The sequence below is a fragment of the Macadamia integrifolia genome, unplaced genomic scaffold (genome assembly GCF_013358625.1).
Source record: "Macadamia integrifolia cultivar HAES 741 unplaced genomic scaffold, SCU_Mint_v3 scaffold2773, whole genome shotgun sequence".
Lineage (NCBI taxonomy): Eukaryota > Viridiplantae > Streptophyta > Magnoliopsida > Proteales > Proteaceae > Macadamia > Macadamia integrifolia.
Genome location: NW_024868953.1, coordinates 29,895 through 47,438, shown reverse-complemented (window position 1 = coordinate 47,438; position 17,544 = coordinate 29,895). Strand labels below are relative to the sequence as shown.

The following is a 17,544-nucleotide window of genomic DNA, read 5'->3' as shown; positions in this document are numbered from 1 at the left end:
TAATGCAGAAACCTTCCCTTCTTTATGAGGTGTTTCTTTGGAGCATGTAGGTAATTGCAGTTCTGGTATACCACCACAAAGACCCTTGTTTCCAATGACTGAAATGGCACTTACATTTGCAAAGATCCCTTGTTTTGGTACTTCACCCTCAAAATCATTGAAAGAGAGATTGAGACTCTCCAAGGATGAAAAATTCCCAAGATACTGTGGAATCACCCCAGATAGCTTATTGCGTGAAAGATCCACAACTTGTAGTGCTCTTAAATTCTCAAAGGAAAGAGGCAATGATCCATGAAAGGAGTTACCGGCCATATATAGGTGTTCCAAGCTAACACAACTGCCAAGTGTGTTTGGTATTTCACCTGAAAAATTGTTCTCAGCGATTACCAACGCCCCGAGATTTTTCAAGTTACCCACTTCTAATGGTAATGAACCAGTTAAAGAATTACGTCCCACAATAAATGAAATAGAAAGGGAAGGAATTCCTATAACTTCTTTTGGTATGGTACCATTTAGTTTATTAGAAGAGAAGTCCAATTCTAGCAAATTTTGACAATTTCCAAGACTAGCAGGTATGTTTCCTTCCAAGTTATTCTCTGACATGAAGACTCCAATCAGTTGGGTCAAGTTGCCCAGGGAGAAAGGAATTGGACCTGACAATCTGTTAGAAGCCAAATTGAATTTCACTAATTTCTGAAGCTTCCCCCAAGCGACAGGAATACTACCACTAAGCATGTTGTCCTCCATGCCAAGTAGTGTGAGACTGACAAGGTTACCAATCCCCTCAGGAATGCTTCCATGAATCAGGTTTGAACCCATGAAGAATATGCTGAGCAGAGTCGAGAGATTGGATATGGAATCAGGCAATTTGCCTCCTAGACGATTGACAGCTATACCCAACCCTTGCAGATTTGTACAATTATTTAAAAAGGGGAGGAAGTTCAAATCACTGGATTGCCCACTTCCGAGATGATTGTAATTAAAATTAAGTACACTTAAACGTTTTAAGCTCCCTAGATTCCAAGGCACAGGACCAGTGATACGGTTATCAAAGAAATCAACCATCTCAAGCCCAGAAGCATTTGACAAGGACACTGGAATGGGTCCCGTAAAATTGTTTGAACCCCCAAGAAATATCTGAAGGTTAGGGAGAGTGAGGCCTACGTTGATCGGAAGGCTACCCTGTAAATGATTTTCTGCGACAGAAAAGTAACTAATGGAGGAGATATTGTAAAGCGACGATGGGACTTCACCAGAGAGATCATTTCTGGAAACTTGAAACTTTCCTAAGCAACATAGCCGTCCAAGGTCATCAGGTATGCTTCCTTGGAAACTATTTTGTGCAAGAGAGAGAGATTGAACAGAGATGAAAAATTCCCCAACCATGGTGGGATGCTTCCCGTCAGAAAGTTACGTCCGAGGCCAAGAATTTGTATATTGGAGAGTGAACTAAGCTGGTCTGGGATGTACCCTGAGATGTTGTTGGAAGATAAATTAAGGGTTATGAGGTCCATGCAGTTAGTAAGATTGAAAGGAATCTTGCCTCCTATGGAATTATCCGTCAAACGGAGATCTTGTAAACGTGTCAAACGACCAATTTCTTGAGGAATCTCGCCATGGAAGCTGTTATTTTGCAGGTTGATAGTAGAAAGGAAAGTAAGATTTCCAATGTAAGGAGATAAAGTTCCAGCTAACCTTTGAGATTCCAAGTTGAGAAGTGTGACTCTTTGGTTTGCATGGAGGTTGCATGTGACTCCTGCCCACTTACAGAAATGGAGAGAATCGTTCCAGGATTTCATGATATGAAGTGGGTCTTGAGTTATTCCATCCTTGAAAGCTAGTAAAGCCAGAAGATCAGAGTGGTTTCCAAGGTTGGAGGTGGCAGATGAGAGGTGGAAGAGGTGAATGGCAGTGAAGATTAACCAAAACACTCGAAACCTTACTTGCTCTGACCGATCATGATCCATTGTGCAAGGCTTGTATCAACTTGCATAAGCTTGAAATATATATATACATATACTACAGCTACATATGTCGCAAGTCCAAGGGGACTATCTTTTTTGCGTAATAAACCAAGTCTTTGTCAGATCTGATCATCTCTTGAATAAATGATGGGTGAGAGTTGAGACTGTGAGAAAGGTTTAATTTTTTTTTTTTTATTATTTGGGTGGAATGAGAAAGGTGTATCTCACTTAAAAAAAGAAAGAAAAAGTAGTATCTTCTTCTAGTGGAATGATAAAGAGCTATCCTTTATTTTCTTATTCTTGGTGGAATGAGAAAGCACTATCCACTTAACGAAGAAACATTTTTAACTAAAAGAAAAACTTATCTAAAACATAAAAAAGATGTATCTAATGTTTGGAAAAATTATACAATGATGGATACTCAATGTTAAGATGCCCAAATCTCACTCCACTAGTTGCACTTGTGCCTTCTTATTGGCCCCTGTAAACACGTTGAGGCCCAACTCCCTCACGGAAAACCCATTCCCTTCTTTTAAATCCCAATTTTGCTCCTCACTCCCTCTCCCCTCTCCCTCCTTTTTCCTGCGCACCATCTCTGCCCCTACCTCCACCTGCAACATTGCAACCCCATCCCACTTTCACCCCCTGCCCACCATGCTCCCTTGTGGTTGACGGGTATAGAATGAAGGGTCAAGGGTCTTCCACCTACAAAGGATGGGAAGCCAACATCCAAGGACCCAGTGAGTACTGTAAAGTTACAAAGGTATCTAGAGAAGGTACATTAATATAATAGCCACTAGCCAGTGGGGTCGAAGTAGAAAGAAAGAGGACAGAAAGCTTAAGCATGGCCCAGCCTGATTCTAGAGACGATCCGGATTAAAATCAACTGGGACCAATCAGAACAAGACTCCCTGTTTTTAACCCCTAAACCACCTAAAACTTTAACTGTAGCATCATTTAACCCCAATGGAGAGAGTAGTTACGAATGTTGCTAATCTAGTGGTCAAGCGATCGAAACAGCCTCTGGATATTCTTAGCGTAAGATTGCGTAGTTCACGCCCTCCAAATCTTGCACATGCAAGAGCCTTGTGCATTGAATACACCCTTTTATGGAGAGAGTAGCAACAGTTCAAATATGGTCGTCAACTCACTTCCCATAAATTCCACTACTGGACATGGATGAAACACTGCTATTTTTGGTGAGTACAACTTATCGAAGTAAAGAGCCAAATGGAAAGCCAAATAGGCATGTCAACGGATACTCGAAAATCTGTATTTGATTTGTGTTCGTATTCGTTTAGGAGAATCGATTTGACTGCTTACAAGTCCAACTAAGTCTGACCTACTAGCCAAACCGTTTATAAGGTAAATATTCATTTTTTTTATTACTATAGAATAAGGTATGTATTGTTATTTTTATCAGTTATTGAATGTAATTAAGTATAAACTATTTCCAAAATTATTGGTGGTTTGATAAAATATGTTAAAAGTTTCTAAAATCCAAGACAATTAAATCCTGTTTAAAGGCTTTAATGGTGTATTAACCCGTTTAAGACCCAATTAGCCCGATTAATAGAAGCCCAATTAAAGCCCGGAATCTGACCAACCCCAACCGAGCCCGGCAGATTACTTAAATGAGCAGGCCAAGGTGCAAGCCAAAAGGCCCACCAGGCCCGGCTAGGCCCAATTAAGCCCGATCGGTTGACACCCCTAGATTTCAGTACCTTCCCCATGCTCAATCTCAACAAGCACTTTCCCAAACTCAATTTCAGCACCTTCCCAAGCTCTGGTTAAGATCTGAGACGTAGACAGTTTTTTTATAAATGAACCGGACCGGATAATATATGAATTCGATTAAATAAACGAATTCAAATTTGATTAGAGGTTTTACATATCCGACAGTTAAACAAAATGAATTCAGATACTGGATTTATAAACGGATTCAAATGGGCATGATGTTGTATTCACTTCGAATTCAATCCATTTACATCCCTAAAGTCACATGGACCTACTACTTAGAATATACTGTAGAAAAGCAAACCAAAAAAAAAAAAAACGCATAAAGTAATAGAAAAAAAAAAGAGCAAGAATACGCTCAAATTTACGAGGTTCAACAAAATGGCCTACATCCTTGATGAGATAAGATCCAATGAACCGCCGTTTTGTCGGAAGGCGTGCACCAGTATTCTCTAGATTAAACTGCGACGAAATACAAGACATTGTACACCAACACATACGTTTTCTTTGGTATCATATAGTTTTGTAATACTTGACATTTCTTGTATGCAATTCGCTAATTATCTCAAAATGACCAAATCAGCCTTTCGAGGTTTTAATAGTTGAAAATACTAGGGGAAAAAGGTCCAATATTTATAAACCATATGACTGAAATAACAACTGAAATTTGAAATGTGACCAATCCAAAGGATTCCTTAGATATCTAATGATGGAATTAATCAACACGGTTCTCCACATATCAAAATTACACAACATTTTTTTTCCATTTTATAATATTTTAAACTCCCAACCCCCCACCCCCCACCGCCACACCACCCACAAAACAATGGAGAATGGAGCTCTAATAATTAACGTGGGGTTCGTCACACATGGGAGTTGTGAAATAGAGAGGGCTAATGATATACTTAATTAGATCTCTGTATACAGAGGTGGGTCGATGGAGCTTCACCCCTGAACGTCCCCCACCGAAGTCTGTGAAAACGTTGCACGATGGATCCGGTGATGATACCAACCTCACCGAGCATCCCTCAGTGTACAGTGACTTGCCGTTGCTGTGGATCTTACTGATGATCAGCTCAAACTGACCCTCATCGTCCGTCTCGTCGCTGCCGTAATATGCCACTCTGTGTCTCTCATCCAGGCAAGTTATGGATACTCTACAACCTGCCATTCATTCCATGGTTCTACCATCAATCAAAGTGTCAAATATAGTCATTCTAGCTAAGCTAACCAGAAACTAATCTCTACTCTAGTGAAGAGAGTGACTTACCTTTGATGGGCTTGGCTCCTTTCACCCATTCATTATAGCCCTTAGAGCAGTCCTGGCATAGCACTTTGCCTCCCACATGAATAACGCTAGGCTTTTCCTTCCAAGCTTCACTAACATTTAAGCAACCCATCAGAAGAGATGCAGCTATTATCAAAGCCACTGCCATCTTCTTCGTCTTCATCTCTGTCTCTCAAAACAAATTGGAAGGCAGTCTTCGTTCTCTTTATAAGAATACAGGATAAAAGACTATACATCTCGTGGCAAGTAGTGGAGGAGCACTATTTACTCTTGTTAGGGGCGACGTGCAATCAACTTTCTTGTTTATTCTAATTTATTATTGGTGCAAGAATCAGTATAATAATCAAAAGTCAAACTTCCCTTAAATCAGACCAAATCCATATTTGTAAAATCTAAGCTCCTCTATTCTTCCTTCCCAGGACATGTTTGTTTTGTTATAAAAGTTTCTGTAGAAATAATCTGTAACATAAAAATTTTCCTCATTGTAACCTTGTCCCTGACTGCTTTTCTTTCTCCCCCTCCCTCACTTTATATGGTAATTTTTTTTGTGAGAATTTTTTTATGCTAAACCAAAATGTTAAAATAAAAAATAGTATAGAATTGGTAACAATGAACCCGGCTTAAAGCCTTGAAATATAATAACCTCATGTAGCACAAGTACATTTGTTATATTGAATTCTTGAGATCCACATGTGAAGCAAGTGAGATTCTTGAAACTTTGCCCCTGGTGATACTCTTGGATGCGCTGTCCCACTGTCAATCCTCTTACAAAGATCTTCTATTTTCTTCAGGCAGCATAAAAGATGGCTCACAAGTCGCATCAAGACATAAAATCTTTTGTAGGCAAGGTCCTGACTTATATATCATTATTGTTTGAGGGAAAGATACAAGTAGATGCAGCAATTCATCCCTTAATGATTTAACATGCCATCTTTATTTTGATCTTTGATTAGAGCTCCTCCTCTGGATATTCTTCCAAAAACTGTCTGATCATGAGCTTTTCCTTTTGTGTGAGATTCACATTATCATCACTCAACCGCTTCTGCAGTTCTGCACTACTACTGTTAGGATCAGTGCTGGTAACCTGCAGGAAGAGAACACTACATGAGGTGCACAATTGAAATGGACAAAGGATTAGAAGGTTAATGAGGCTATAAGCTATATAGCAATATTTGGTTGAGTTGAGATGACTCTCAGAATGCTAATGGTTTCAGTTGCTATGGTCAGTGTCTATAAGGAATGTCCAGGTGGCAATTTTTCAGGATGTTCAGGTCTTCATTAGTCAGGACAGACAACTCATAAATCGGTTGCAGTAGCCTGTCCTCAAAAGAACAATCCTTATATCGAAAATCAGTACAACCTCAACCTCTCTGATTGCGGTGTTAGAAACACAATTTAAAAATCAGGCCACTGACTTGAAACAAGCAAACCAAATTTTAGCTGGGAGTACATTTTATTTATTTGTTTTCTTCTTTTTTTTCATTCACTATAGAACATTTGGAATGATGTATGGGACATTGAATGGCATCCCTGAACATTTAGGGACTACTCTGTTTTTCAAAACACTTGGTACAGCATTATTGCTACAGAGATTGTGCAGCAATGAGTTGACAGTCTGTTAATCAATAGGCAATCTTTCCAGCAACAATGGGTAGAACAGTTTGGGGCACTAAGAATTTGCCAGTTTGTCTTTCTTAAAGAAGAACAGGATCCACCATGATGGATCTCATCCAAAGCATTAGTAGCTCAATAGGTGGCCAGGAAGAAAACTTTAGTGAAGCTGAAAATGTAAACTGTAGATCAGATGGTGGAGAATCATATGGTGACCCTGAACAGAAACCTAACCAATGTTTGAGATTAGGTCAGATTTCCCGATCTTGTGGTAATAAGATGGGTGGCAAATTTCTGGAGCACCAGACCCATCATTTGGGTCCCCTATGACAGAGGACCAAAGCTGCTTTCAGATCAGAATCAACAAGCTGCTTTGTGTTGATAGCTGATATCTAAAATTGCATTTATCAAATAATGCTTGAGAAGTGAATCTCACATCGATATAATTGTTGACATGCCCATCCTTGTTGGGAAGAGTTACAAGCTCATATTTATTGCACGTCCATTCACCATCAATGATGTACTTGTATTCGTAGTGTCCTTCCTGCGAGAGAATGAGCTTAGTAAGTACCAGAAATCTCAGGGCAATTTTCAACACGTGTGTGACGTGTTGCTCCCAGATAGCTGAATCAAGGTGAATAGACCATTTCAGTGTCTTTGAAACATCAAAACAGTATCAATTTTGAAAGCTACTTGGACATTACAATCTTCACCCCTATGTTTGAAATGTTTTCTTAGAAAGCTCGAATTGCAATTACATAATATATAATATTGGTACTAACAAGCACTTAGTGTTGTCCAAGATATTTATTCAAATTTGTAAGGTCAGTGAGTGAGGAAACGGGTTTTGTGAAATGAATTTAATCCTACATTCTTCATATCACCATACTTTAAACTGTCATTTGCATTCATTTGATCCACCCAAACACATCATCCACACCCCCACCCCCCCCAAAAAAAAAAAAAAAAAAAAAAAAAAAAAAAAACAAAAGTGAGGGGGTGGGGGAACCCATGTTGAGGTAGCCCATTTCCAGATAACTAAAGATATTGCCCTAGAAGTTAACAGGAAAGGATATAATTAAAATAAAAAGGAATATTTCCGGTCTGTAAAATTATAGATGTTGCTGTTTGGGCTCGTTTTACTTCTAGTAAAGATGATCAACGGGATGGTGGTTAAACTTGGTCTTTGTGCAACCATGCATCTTGTTTGGTGGGAGAGGAACATAAGGATATTTCAAAACAAAATTAGGACTAGCCCGCAAACTGTGGCTGCAATAAAGACAGATGCGGTTTCTATATGTACCACCTTGTCTATGTTGGCTTCTCCCAATGCAGGAATCACTATGTTGCTACGAGTTGGGGTCTGCATTTAAATTGGAAGAATAAAATTCCAAAGGCCTGCTCTTGGATTAGTCCTCCTAGATCAATGGTTGCCCTCCATTGTGATGGCGCCTTGAATAATGGTAGAGCATCTTATGGTGTCTTGATCCGCGAATCTATAGGGGATCACATTTTTGCATATGCAGTAGGAAATGCGGACCTATCAGCCCTACTATGGAGCTTTTTGCAATTTACAGGGATGATTCCTTATTCATAGAGAAGGAGCTCTAATGTAGGAGTAGATTACAAAAAACTACCCCAGCAGTTTATAACCCCAAACAATATAAATAGGAGCAGGAAACAAAGAAATAAGACCATCAAATAAACCCCAAGGATACAATACCAATGCAAGAGCAAAACCAGCCCAAAACCCAACTCGATAGGAGAGAGAAAGACTTGCTATAGAGCTGGAGAGAGAGAGGTGCGGCCAGGTCTGTAGGAGTCCGATTGAGCTGCACTCTTGTGCGTAGATAGTCCTAGGGAGGGTACAAAAACCCCCAAAGTTGAGAGGATTCTGACGGCTGGTTGTGAAGTTACAAGCTTTCTTGATTTTTTGACCGAGGAGAAATAATTGCAGAGAATCAATTCTGGTTTGTAACTTGGACAGATCTGAACTTCTGAATACTCACAACAGTCGTATACTTCAACAGCAGTAACTTTAGGATAAAATAGAAAGCTTTTAGACAAGAAGAAACAAAGGGAAAAGTAGGGGAGGAACGGCTGTCTCAGCCCGGGCTTCTCACCCACAGCTATCCCGGCTGTTCTAAGCAATTGACTGCAATTATTCTTTATTCAAATATGAAATTATAGGTACATAGGCTCCTCTATTTATAGAGGGCAAAATAGCAATCAAACTACTACTAGGAGCTAGTTTCCCAATAGGACTAGACACTCCTACTACAGCTAGGAATTCAAAATTGTACTAGGAATAATAAACCTATGTGGAAAACAGAGTCCTAAGACAATTTGGACTCGACATACCACTTACTCAACTCGATGGGCCCAATGGCCCACTAATTAATTAAAAACTACTAATTATTCCCCTAGCCGATACACCCAATTGACCCTTATTTGTACTTAGCCACTCAGGTGGACCAAGTAGGGGTTCGGCTAGCTTCTTGGCTGGATCCTAACCGCTCAGGTTGACTAAGGCTGGACCCTTCTTCCTCTCATATTTCCTTCCATAATGTGCATCTACATCAGCTCCCCCTTTCTTAGAATCATTCAACTCCGATGAATGGGTAAGGGACATGTAGTGCTCATAGAGGTCCGTGTCAAGGCGTTGAAAGTCATCGGCATGGATTCAAGTACAATCCTCTCGTGATCGACCTTTCCATTTGATGAGGAAGGAGTAGTACCATTTGCCCCCACGAACTGTGGTGAACTTGTTGAGAACATCTTCGATGACATCATTTTTAGGGTTTGCAAATTGAGGAAGTTTGAAGGTGTGTTCAGTGTCACCGTCATCAGAATGGTGTCCCAAATATATCGTCAAATTAGCTACATTGAAGACATTGTTGATCTTTAGAGTAGGAGGTAGCTCTAGCATGTAAGCATTAGTGCCAATGCGCTTCAAGACCTTATAGGGACTCATATTCCGATGATAGAGCTTGTGCACTGTACCAAGAGGAAACCTCTCAGGTGGAATTTGAACCATTACCATATCACCAGGCTAAAATTCCACGTAGCGACAATGTCAATTGGCAGTTGCTTAGTATCCGTCTTTGCTAACAATGATGCAACGACGAACATCAGCATGTATTTCCGTGATGTCTAAGGAACTCATCGGCTTCCACACTAATATGGGCCTGAGGTGGCAAAGGTACCAAGTCAACAAGTCGTTGAGGCTGCAGTCTAAGGACAATCTCAAATGGTGTACTACCTATGGTGCGGTTGACAGAACTATTATAGGCGAATTCAACAATATCCAGTATAGATGGCCAAGTGTTTTCATAGTCTCGGACTAGACATCGGAGTAAGTTGCCAAGACTTCTGTTCACCACTTCGATCTGTCTGTCTGTCTGAGGATGGAATGCAGTGGAGAACTTGAGTTTAGTATTTGTTTTCAGCCATAGGGCCTTCTAGAAGTAGCTCATGAACTTGACATCCCTATCTGAAACAATTGTCTGTGGTAGACCATGTATGCGCACTATCTCTTTGAAAAAGAGTTTGGCCAAGTGACTTGCATCAAAAGTTTTCTTGCACGGGATAAAATGTGCCATCTTGGAGAAACGATCTACTACCACAAATATGGAATCATACCTTTCCTGTGTAGGTGGTAAGCCTAGGACAAAGTCCATGCTTATGTCTTGCCAAGGTGCGTGTGGAACGGACAGCAATGTGTACAATCCTATATTCTTCTTTTCTCCTTTGGCAAGTTGACAAGTGTGGCATCTCTGTATCATATGTTGCACATCCTTTAAGAGTTGAGGCCAAAAGTATAAGTCTTTCATCATGGAGTATCTTTTGTCCTTGCCAAAGTGTCCACCCATTCCTCTTCCATGCAGCTCTCTAATCAAGTGATGTCTCAAAGAGGTGTTTGGGATGCAGAGGCGAGTGCCTTTGAAAAGATACCCATCATGTATAGCAAATTTGTCATCCCATCCTCCTCCTTGTAGGTTGTTGAATACTTCTGAAAAATCAGCATCACTAATGTACTCCTCTTTAATGTGTTCCACTCCTGCACTTTGTACTGTGAAGGTGTTCATCGTCACCTTTCGACTAAGTGCATCAGTCACTTGATTCTCCTTCCCAGCTTTGTACTTGAGAGCAAATACGTATCCTTGCAAGTATGAGATCCATTTAGCGTGCCGATCACTAATTGTCTTTTGTGAGTGCAAGTATTTGAGTGCTTCATGATCCGAATAGAGCATGAACTCTTTGCCAATTAAGTAATGCGTCCAATGCTTGAGGATTTAAACAACGGCATAAAGTTCTAAATCATAGGTAGAATAACTTCTTTTTGCATCATTCAACTTTTCACTGTAGAAAGCAATCGGATGGCCATCTTGCATAAGCACTCCTCCTATCCCAACATAGGATGCATCAGTAGCCACTTCAAACATAAGATCAAAATTGGGTAGTCTAAACACTGGTGCTTCTGTCATCTTTTGTTTGATCAAGTTGAAAGCTTTAGTGGCTGTCGGAGTCCATTGAAATGGGACTTTTTCCCCTTTTGTGCATTCTGTAATTGGGGTACAACAGCGCTGAAATTCCGGATGAATCGTCGGTAAAATGAAGCAAGACCATTAAAGCTACAAACCTCGGTCAAGGTCTTTGGAATAGGCCAATCAACGACACTTTTTATCTTCTCCGGATCAGCTTCTATACCTTGTGAAGATACAATAAAACCAAGGAAGATGACCTTGGGCAGCATAAAGGAACATTTATTCAAGTTGATGTACAACTTTTCTGCCCGTAGTACTCTCATGACACGTCTCAGATGCTCCAAGTGTTCATTCTGTGATTTGTTGAATATTAGTATGTCATCAAAGTACACTACGAGAAATTTGTCGATGAAGGGTCGTAGTACATGTGTCATTACCCTCGTGAAAGTGCTAGGTGCATTGGTGAGGCCAAAAGGCATAACCTTCCACTCATACAGGCCTTTTTTTGTTTTGAAGGTTGTTTTCCATTCATCCCCTGGACGGATTCGAATTTGATGGTAGCCATTCCATAGATCAATCTTTAAAAAGATTGAGGCTCCTATCAACATGTCAAGCATTTCATCCAAACAAGGAATAGGAAATCTGTACTTTACCATGGTTTTGTTAATGGCCCAGCTGTCAATGCACATACGCCATGATCCATCTTTCTTTGGTGTCAATAGGGCTGGTACTACACATGGACTCATGCTCTCAACCAAGAACCCTTTATTTAATAAATCATCCACTTGTCTCTTGAGCTCAGCATGCTCTGTAGGACAGACGGTAAGTGGGCAGATTAGGGAGTACTGACCCAGGCACAAGGTCAATGGCATGCTGAATATCCCTCATTGGTTGTAGTATATCAGGAAATTCCTCTGGCACCAAATCTAAAAAAACAGCAAGTAATTGTTTGATTTGTGGGGGATGTTTCACCTCTATCACTGGTTCAACAGCCTTGGTAACAAGAGCTATGATTAGACCGGTTTCTTCACTAATGGTTAGGAATTCTCTATGGGGCAGCACGCACAGCTTGTTGTCCACAATGTTCTTCTTGCTGAAATTTTCTTTGCATGATTGCTTCTTTTGCTCAGTGGTTGTTTTGGAAGAGGTCTTAGCAACATTCTTTAAGACATGTTGTCTCCTTAGTTGGGCAGCCCTTAACTTGTCTTTTATCTGAGGTATGTTGAGTGGGTTTAGAATGAATGGTTTGCCTTTGTGATCGAAGATGCATTGGTTCTTAGTACCTCCCACAAGCACATTGTTGTCATATAACCAAGGCCTTCCAAGTAGTACATCAGTGAGGACCATGGGGATGACATCACACCATACACTTTCTTCATAATCTAAGACCTTCAATGGGACTGAACACCGTTGAGCTACAGCCATGGTATTGTTGTCTAGAAGAGATACCTTGTATGGCTGTGGATGGGATTCAGTCTTAAGCTTTCCGTCAATGACAAAGGCCTGAGATACCACATTCACACAACTTCCACTGTCCACAATCACTTGAGCTTTGTGAGGTCCACCAGACATTAAGGTGTAGAAGATATTGTGCCTCCTCCAGTCTTCACCCTTAGTTTCAGACACTAGGATTCTTGCAACCACATTGACATAAGCATGAAGATCATCATTCTCTGGTGCAAGCTCATCTTCCAGTTCATCCTCCTCTCCTTCAACTGCAACATTAACAGTCCAATCATCCCGAGGTTCGTGGATTTGTAAATCCTGATTGGATTCGATAGCACTGATGATAGAGTTGGATCGTCCCCGTTTAGGGCAGAATTTTTCTCTGTGTCCAATATTTCCACAACTGTAGCATGTCATAGATCCACTCTCCCTTCCCATTGGAGCCTTCCCGTTGTCCTGTATATCTTGTGGAGCTCAGGTAGGAAATCCAGTGGGTTTGGTTGGTACATAAGGCTTTTTGTTGTCAGTTGGCTAGATGTACCTTCTGGAGGTTGTTTTGATTAAATCCTCTGCTTCTAGTGATTTTTCAAAACAAGTACTTAAGGAGGGTATCTCGATCACACCAAGCTTCTCACGAATATCATGCCTTAACCCCAATTTGAAACAGGATATGAGCAGTTCTTCTTTAATGGGCACCTGTTCGTGAAAGCAATTCATTAAAACGATCAATATAATCTCCTACAGTCATAGTACCTTGCTTGAGAGTATTCAGCATGTCGCATAGTTGTCACGGCGTCAAATCGATCCCAGGCGGTTGAGGGGTGGCTAATTGATTTGGCGATAAATCGCCCATTATGATATTGCCATGGCAGTCAAATCGCCCATGTGTCATTTTTTATTTTCCCTATTTTCTAAAGTTGTTTAGTATGCTACTTTTTTATTTTTCCTATTCTCTAAAGTTATTTAACATGCTACAAGCCTACAATATATACCCTATAACATATAAAACCAACATTAAGCAACATTAAATCATCAAAAATCAACATAGCCCTATCAAAATCATCTTGCATTTTATAAAAAATCGACCGCTTAGTGAATCAGGCGTGACCTGGCATCCATGGCGACGCCCATCAGCCAATGGCGGCCGCCATTTGTGAATCACGTAAATCGTAACACTGCCATAAACTTTTTCCGCCAGGACACCAAATCGCCGCCTTGGCGACGCCATGACAACTATGGCATGTCGTAGAGCCGACGTCGGTAGGTGGGTGTTAAGAATCTATCATTGAGGATAAATTTCAAGTCTTCCCAATTGTGAGGCATCTGACGACTGTGTTAGGGATATACCCACACTCCTATAGTTGGTTTTGATGATAACAAACATATAAAGGTATTTCACAATTTGCCTTCAAGTATTGTTTTGTAGAGACTTCATATCAAAGATCAAATTTGATGAATGAAAAGAAGAAATGAAGATTGAAGTCATCAAATGAGAAGTATCAACAAGTTGGTATCAATACTTAAAGAAGGTATCAGAAGAATTCAAGCTTCAAGATGTCAAGACATGAAGCTTAAAGACATGAAATTATAAACAAGAAGAAAAGAAGATGAAGTGCCAAAGAGTAGAAGGTTCAAGTGAAGAAGAAAACCACTAGGATAGATTGGTCATTTTTAATGTAATTTGTAACTCCCACATATATATATGCACTCACCACATGCATGTGCATTGCATCATACTAGAATGACCATAGAGCATACCTTGACCAAGTATGGAAAGTCTCTAAGGGATGAGGAACATATTAGGAAAAACGTGTTCTAGTGAAATTCTGTGAAAACCACATTAACCTGACTCAAGGGCATTTTGGGTAATATTAGAGTCGGTATCAGGAGATGAAACCTTCATAGAAGTTGTAGGAAATTGAGTCACAATTCCAATGCAACTGATTTCAGGTCAATCCGAGGTTGGACCGAAAAGTTATGATTAAAACACTGACGACTAGTCAGTATAACAGCATTCTGTCAAAACAGAGTGTCATGTTGGCGGTCGACCGGCTGGAAGCCCCGGTCGACCGGAACTGTCCGAGACCATAGTCGGTCGATCGGAAAAAACTCTCGATCAACCCGTGACTGCCTGGAAGTGCCCCAACGGCTATATTTTGCCTCAACGGCTCTTGGCAATCAATCGGCTACCGATGGCAATCGACCGGTGGACCCAAAATATGACCGTTTAAGTGAGATTTACTGCCTAAGATGTTCTCCTAAGCTCACCTATAAATACCTCTAATGCTACTCATTAATTAACAATTAATCTCAACTTTGGAGAAGTATTATTTGGTCTACACCATCTCTTGAGTTCAAATTCTTCATTTTACATTCAAGAGGAATTCAAGACCATCTACAAGTCTTCATCTACATCTTGGCATTTATATTACAAGCATCAAGAAGACTTCAAAAGGTGCATTCATTCTATCATCATTGTATATTTCATTTGCACCACACCGGAGGTAATCCTCTTTTATTCCACTTCTCCATTTCTATTTTACATTAAGTCTAGACTATACTTAGGCTTGTGTAAGGACCCTCTCATCCTTAAGAGATTGTAAGGATCCTCTTATCCTTAAAAGAGTGTAAGGTGTCTCTCTACCTTAAAAGAGATTGTAAGGTGCTTCTCTACCTGCAAAGGAGATTGTAAAAGTGTCTCTCTGCCTGTAAAGAGGATTTGTAAGGATACTCTTATCCATAAAAAGATTGTAAAGGTTTTCTTCCCTACTTACCATACTGAAAGGGAGAACTAGTGGAATACCTTATAAGAGGATTCTTGTAGGCAGTGGACTAGACTCAGATTGAGTCGAACCACTATAAATTTTGTATTGTGTGATTGTGCCTATTTTACTTATTCCGCATCGTTTTTAATTTGCAATCACTTGGGACCTATACATCGAAAAGAATTAAAATTTCCACTAGTATAACCTATTCACCCCCCTAGGTTATTTCAATTGGTATCAGAGCAGGAGCTCAATATATAAGACTAATTTGTCTTAAAGTGAGTCAAAGACCATGATCACATTTAATCAACCACCTGAAGGAATGGATGCATTTAGGCCTCCATACTTCAATGGAGAAAACTTCTCCTTCTGAAAATGTAGATTTAAGAATTTTATTTGTGGATATAATTTCTTGTTTGGAGAACTATAGAAACAGGACCATATGTCATCACCAAAATTGTAAATGGAAAGACGGTGCCAAAAGATGAATCAGAATTGACAAGAATGCATGAATATGAAAATATTTCTAACATGTTTACTAGATTTACTAATATTGTAAATTCCTTGAAAGGACTTGGTAAGGCTTACACTAACTCTGAGATGGCCAGGAAAATTCTTAGATCACTACCTACCAAGTGGAAACCAAAGACGACTGCCATTAATAAAGCCCGAGACTTGAACAAGATAAGTCTATATGAATTAATGGGCTCACTTTTTAACCATGAAAAGGATCTCTATGAAGAATTCAAGAAAACACATCCCAAATTCATTGCTTTCAAAGCATCCAAAGAATTGGATGAAGTAAGTGAAGAAGAAAATGATGAGGAAGTCTCATCGGATGAAGATGAAAGTGACTCCGATGAAGTCACAGACCTTGCCTTAATGGCTCATGGAGACGAAGAACAAGAGATAAGTTCTCAATCTCATTATTTAGATACTTCAAATAATGAATCTAATAATGATCTTCAACAAGCTTTTAAAGCTTTATATAAAGAAAGTTTGAAACTTGAGACTGAAAAGTCTAATTTGGAAAAGGAGGTTTTTTCCCTTAACAAGAGGATAAAATCCTTGACATCTAAAATGTACGAACTTGAGGAGAATAGCTCAAAGTTAACTACCATATTTCATACATTTACTAAAGGTCAAAAGACTTTGGATACATTATTAGGATCCCAATGCAAAAGTCCTCAAGACAGAAGGACTTGGCTATGAAGGTGGAACCTCACCTCAAGGGAAAGAAAAAGAAAATGTAATTTCTCCAAAGAGAAGAAATCCCCATTATGACTAAAGGCAAGTTCCAAAAAGGAATAACATCCATTATGCATATTATTACACTCCCTCCAAGAGGCATGATAGACCTCAAAGGAATTTCAAATCTCAAAGGGATTTTAGACCACATACTCCCTATTGGCCACAAACACCTCATAGGTCACATACTCCACAACAATCATATGCACCACAAAGGTCTTATCCACTTTATAGACCATATAAGACTCAAAGAGATTTTAAATCTTACAGGCCACCTGCACATTATGAAATATATGATTCACAAAGAGCATACACACCATTTAGACCTCACACACCCAAAAGGGTTTGGAAACCGAATGGATATTTTGATTGTAACATGGATGGACCCATGAGATTACGGGGACCAATATATGCTTGATTCTATTGGCTTAAAGAGCCAAAGTAAAAGATGGATGATGCATTGATGGTTGTTTTGGTATCATTAGAGAAGGGATGAAATATCTTTCTCCAAAAGGTTCTCTGATAGATATATTTGTTGGAAAATTTGAAACACTAGAATGTTTGTCAAAATTGGCAATGATTGGCATCATCAACCATCTTAGAATTTTTAATGGTCTATCTTGTTTGAATGTATGTTAGCTTCATTGACATCTATTGCATATTTTTAGGGGGAGCTTCACCTTAATACTCATTATTTGAATGCATTTTTACATGATGCATATGCTTAGGGGGAGCATGTCTTAGTCTTGACTACATGCTTAATTTTTTTCCTCTTAAGCATACCCTTGGGGGGGCTATTTTGCCCACACTCCTTGTTAAGGTTAAAACAGGGAAAAGACAATATAGAGATTTTTAATACCCCACATTTTGCTGTTGACAAAGGGGGAGAAATTGTGAAATAATTCTCCAATTTATTGATAATTGATTATTTATTTTATTTGAGAATCATCTGTTTGTCATCATCAAAAAGGGAGGATTGTTAGGGATATGCCACACAC

At 39.6% G+C, this 17,544-nt stretch overlaps 4 protein-coding genes across 5 annotated transcripts in view; all 4 read right to left on the bottom strand.

The window, feature by feature from the left end:
- Positions 1 to 12: 12 nt before the first annotated feature.
- LOC122067232 (putative receptor-like protein kinase At3g47110) lies at positions 13 to 1,065 on the bottom strand (the record flags this gene model as incomplete). Its single annotated transcript, XM_042631067.1, has 1 exon — positions 13 to 1,065. A coding segment is annotated over exon 1 (1,053 nt), but the record flags the coding sequence as incomplete, so codon positions are not given.
- Positions 1,066 to 1,259: 194 nt separating this feature from the next.
- Positions 1,260 to 2,056, bottom strand: LOC122067231 (putative receptor-like protein kinase At3g47110). Its single transcript, XM_042631066.1, has one exon. The coding sequence runs from the start codon at positions 1,965 to 1,967 to the stop codon at positions 1,287 to 1,289; it is 681 nt and encodes a 226-aa protein (XP_042487000.1). The 5' UTR covers positions 1,968 to 2,056; the 3' UTR covers positions 1,260 to 1,286.
- A 2,317-nt stretch (positions 2,057 to 4,373) lies between these two features.
- Positions 4,374 to 5,440, bottom strand: LOC122067234 (pistil-specific extensin-like protein). Its single transcript, XM_042631071.1, has 2 exons — positions 4,972 to 5,440; positions 4,374 to 4,865 (listed from the first exon to the last, which is right to left on the bottom strand). The coding sequence occupies exons 1-2, from the start codon at positions 5,150 to 5,152 to the stop codon at positions 4,543 to 4,545; spliced, it is 504 nt and encodes a 167-aa protein (XP_042487005.1). The 5' UTR covers positions 5,153 to 5,440; the 3' UTR covers positions 4,374 to 4,542.
- A 153-nt stretch (positions 5,441 to 5,593) lies between these two features.
- LOC122067233 (phosphoglucan phosphatase DSP4, amyloplastic) overlaps positions 5,594 to 17,544 on the bottom strand; it is a 29,855-nt gene continuing 17,904 nt past the window's right edge. For both annotated transcript variants that reach the window (XM_042631070.1, XM_042631069.1), the window contains exons 13-14: positions 7,037 to 7,144; positions 5,594 to 6,073 (exon numbers count right to left, since the gene is read on the bottom strand). In XM_042631070.1, the coding sequence (XP_042487004.1) occupies positions 5,939 to 6,073; positions 7,037 to 7,144 (243 nt within the window). In that variant the 3' untranslated portion in view covers positions 5,594 to 5,938. The remainder of the gene's footprint in view (positions 6,074 to 7,036; positions 7,145 to 17,544) is intronic.

Coding starts and splice junctions, on each gene's coding strand:
- LOC122067231 (XM_042631066.1), bottom strand. CDS start 1,967: ATGGATCATGATCGGTCAGAGCAAGTAAGGTTTCGAGTGTTTTGGTTA.
- LOC122067234 (XM_042631071.1), bottom strand. CDS start 5,152: ATGAAGACGAAGAAGATGGCAGTGGCTTTGATAATAGCTGCATCTCTT. Junction 4,866..4,971: donor AGGAGCCAAGCCCATCAAAG/GTAAGTCACTCT, acceptor AATGAATGGCAG/GTTGTAGAGTATCCATAACT.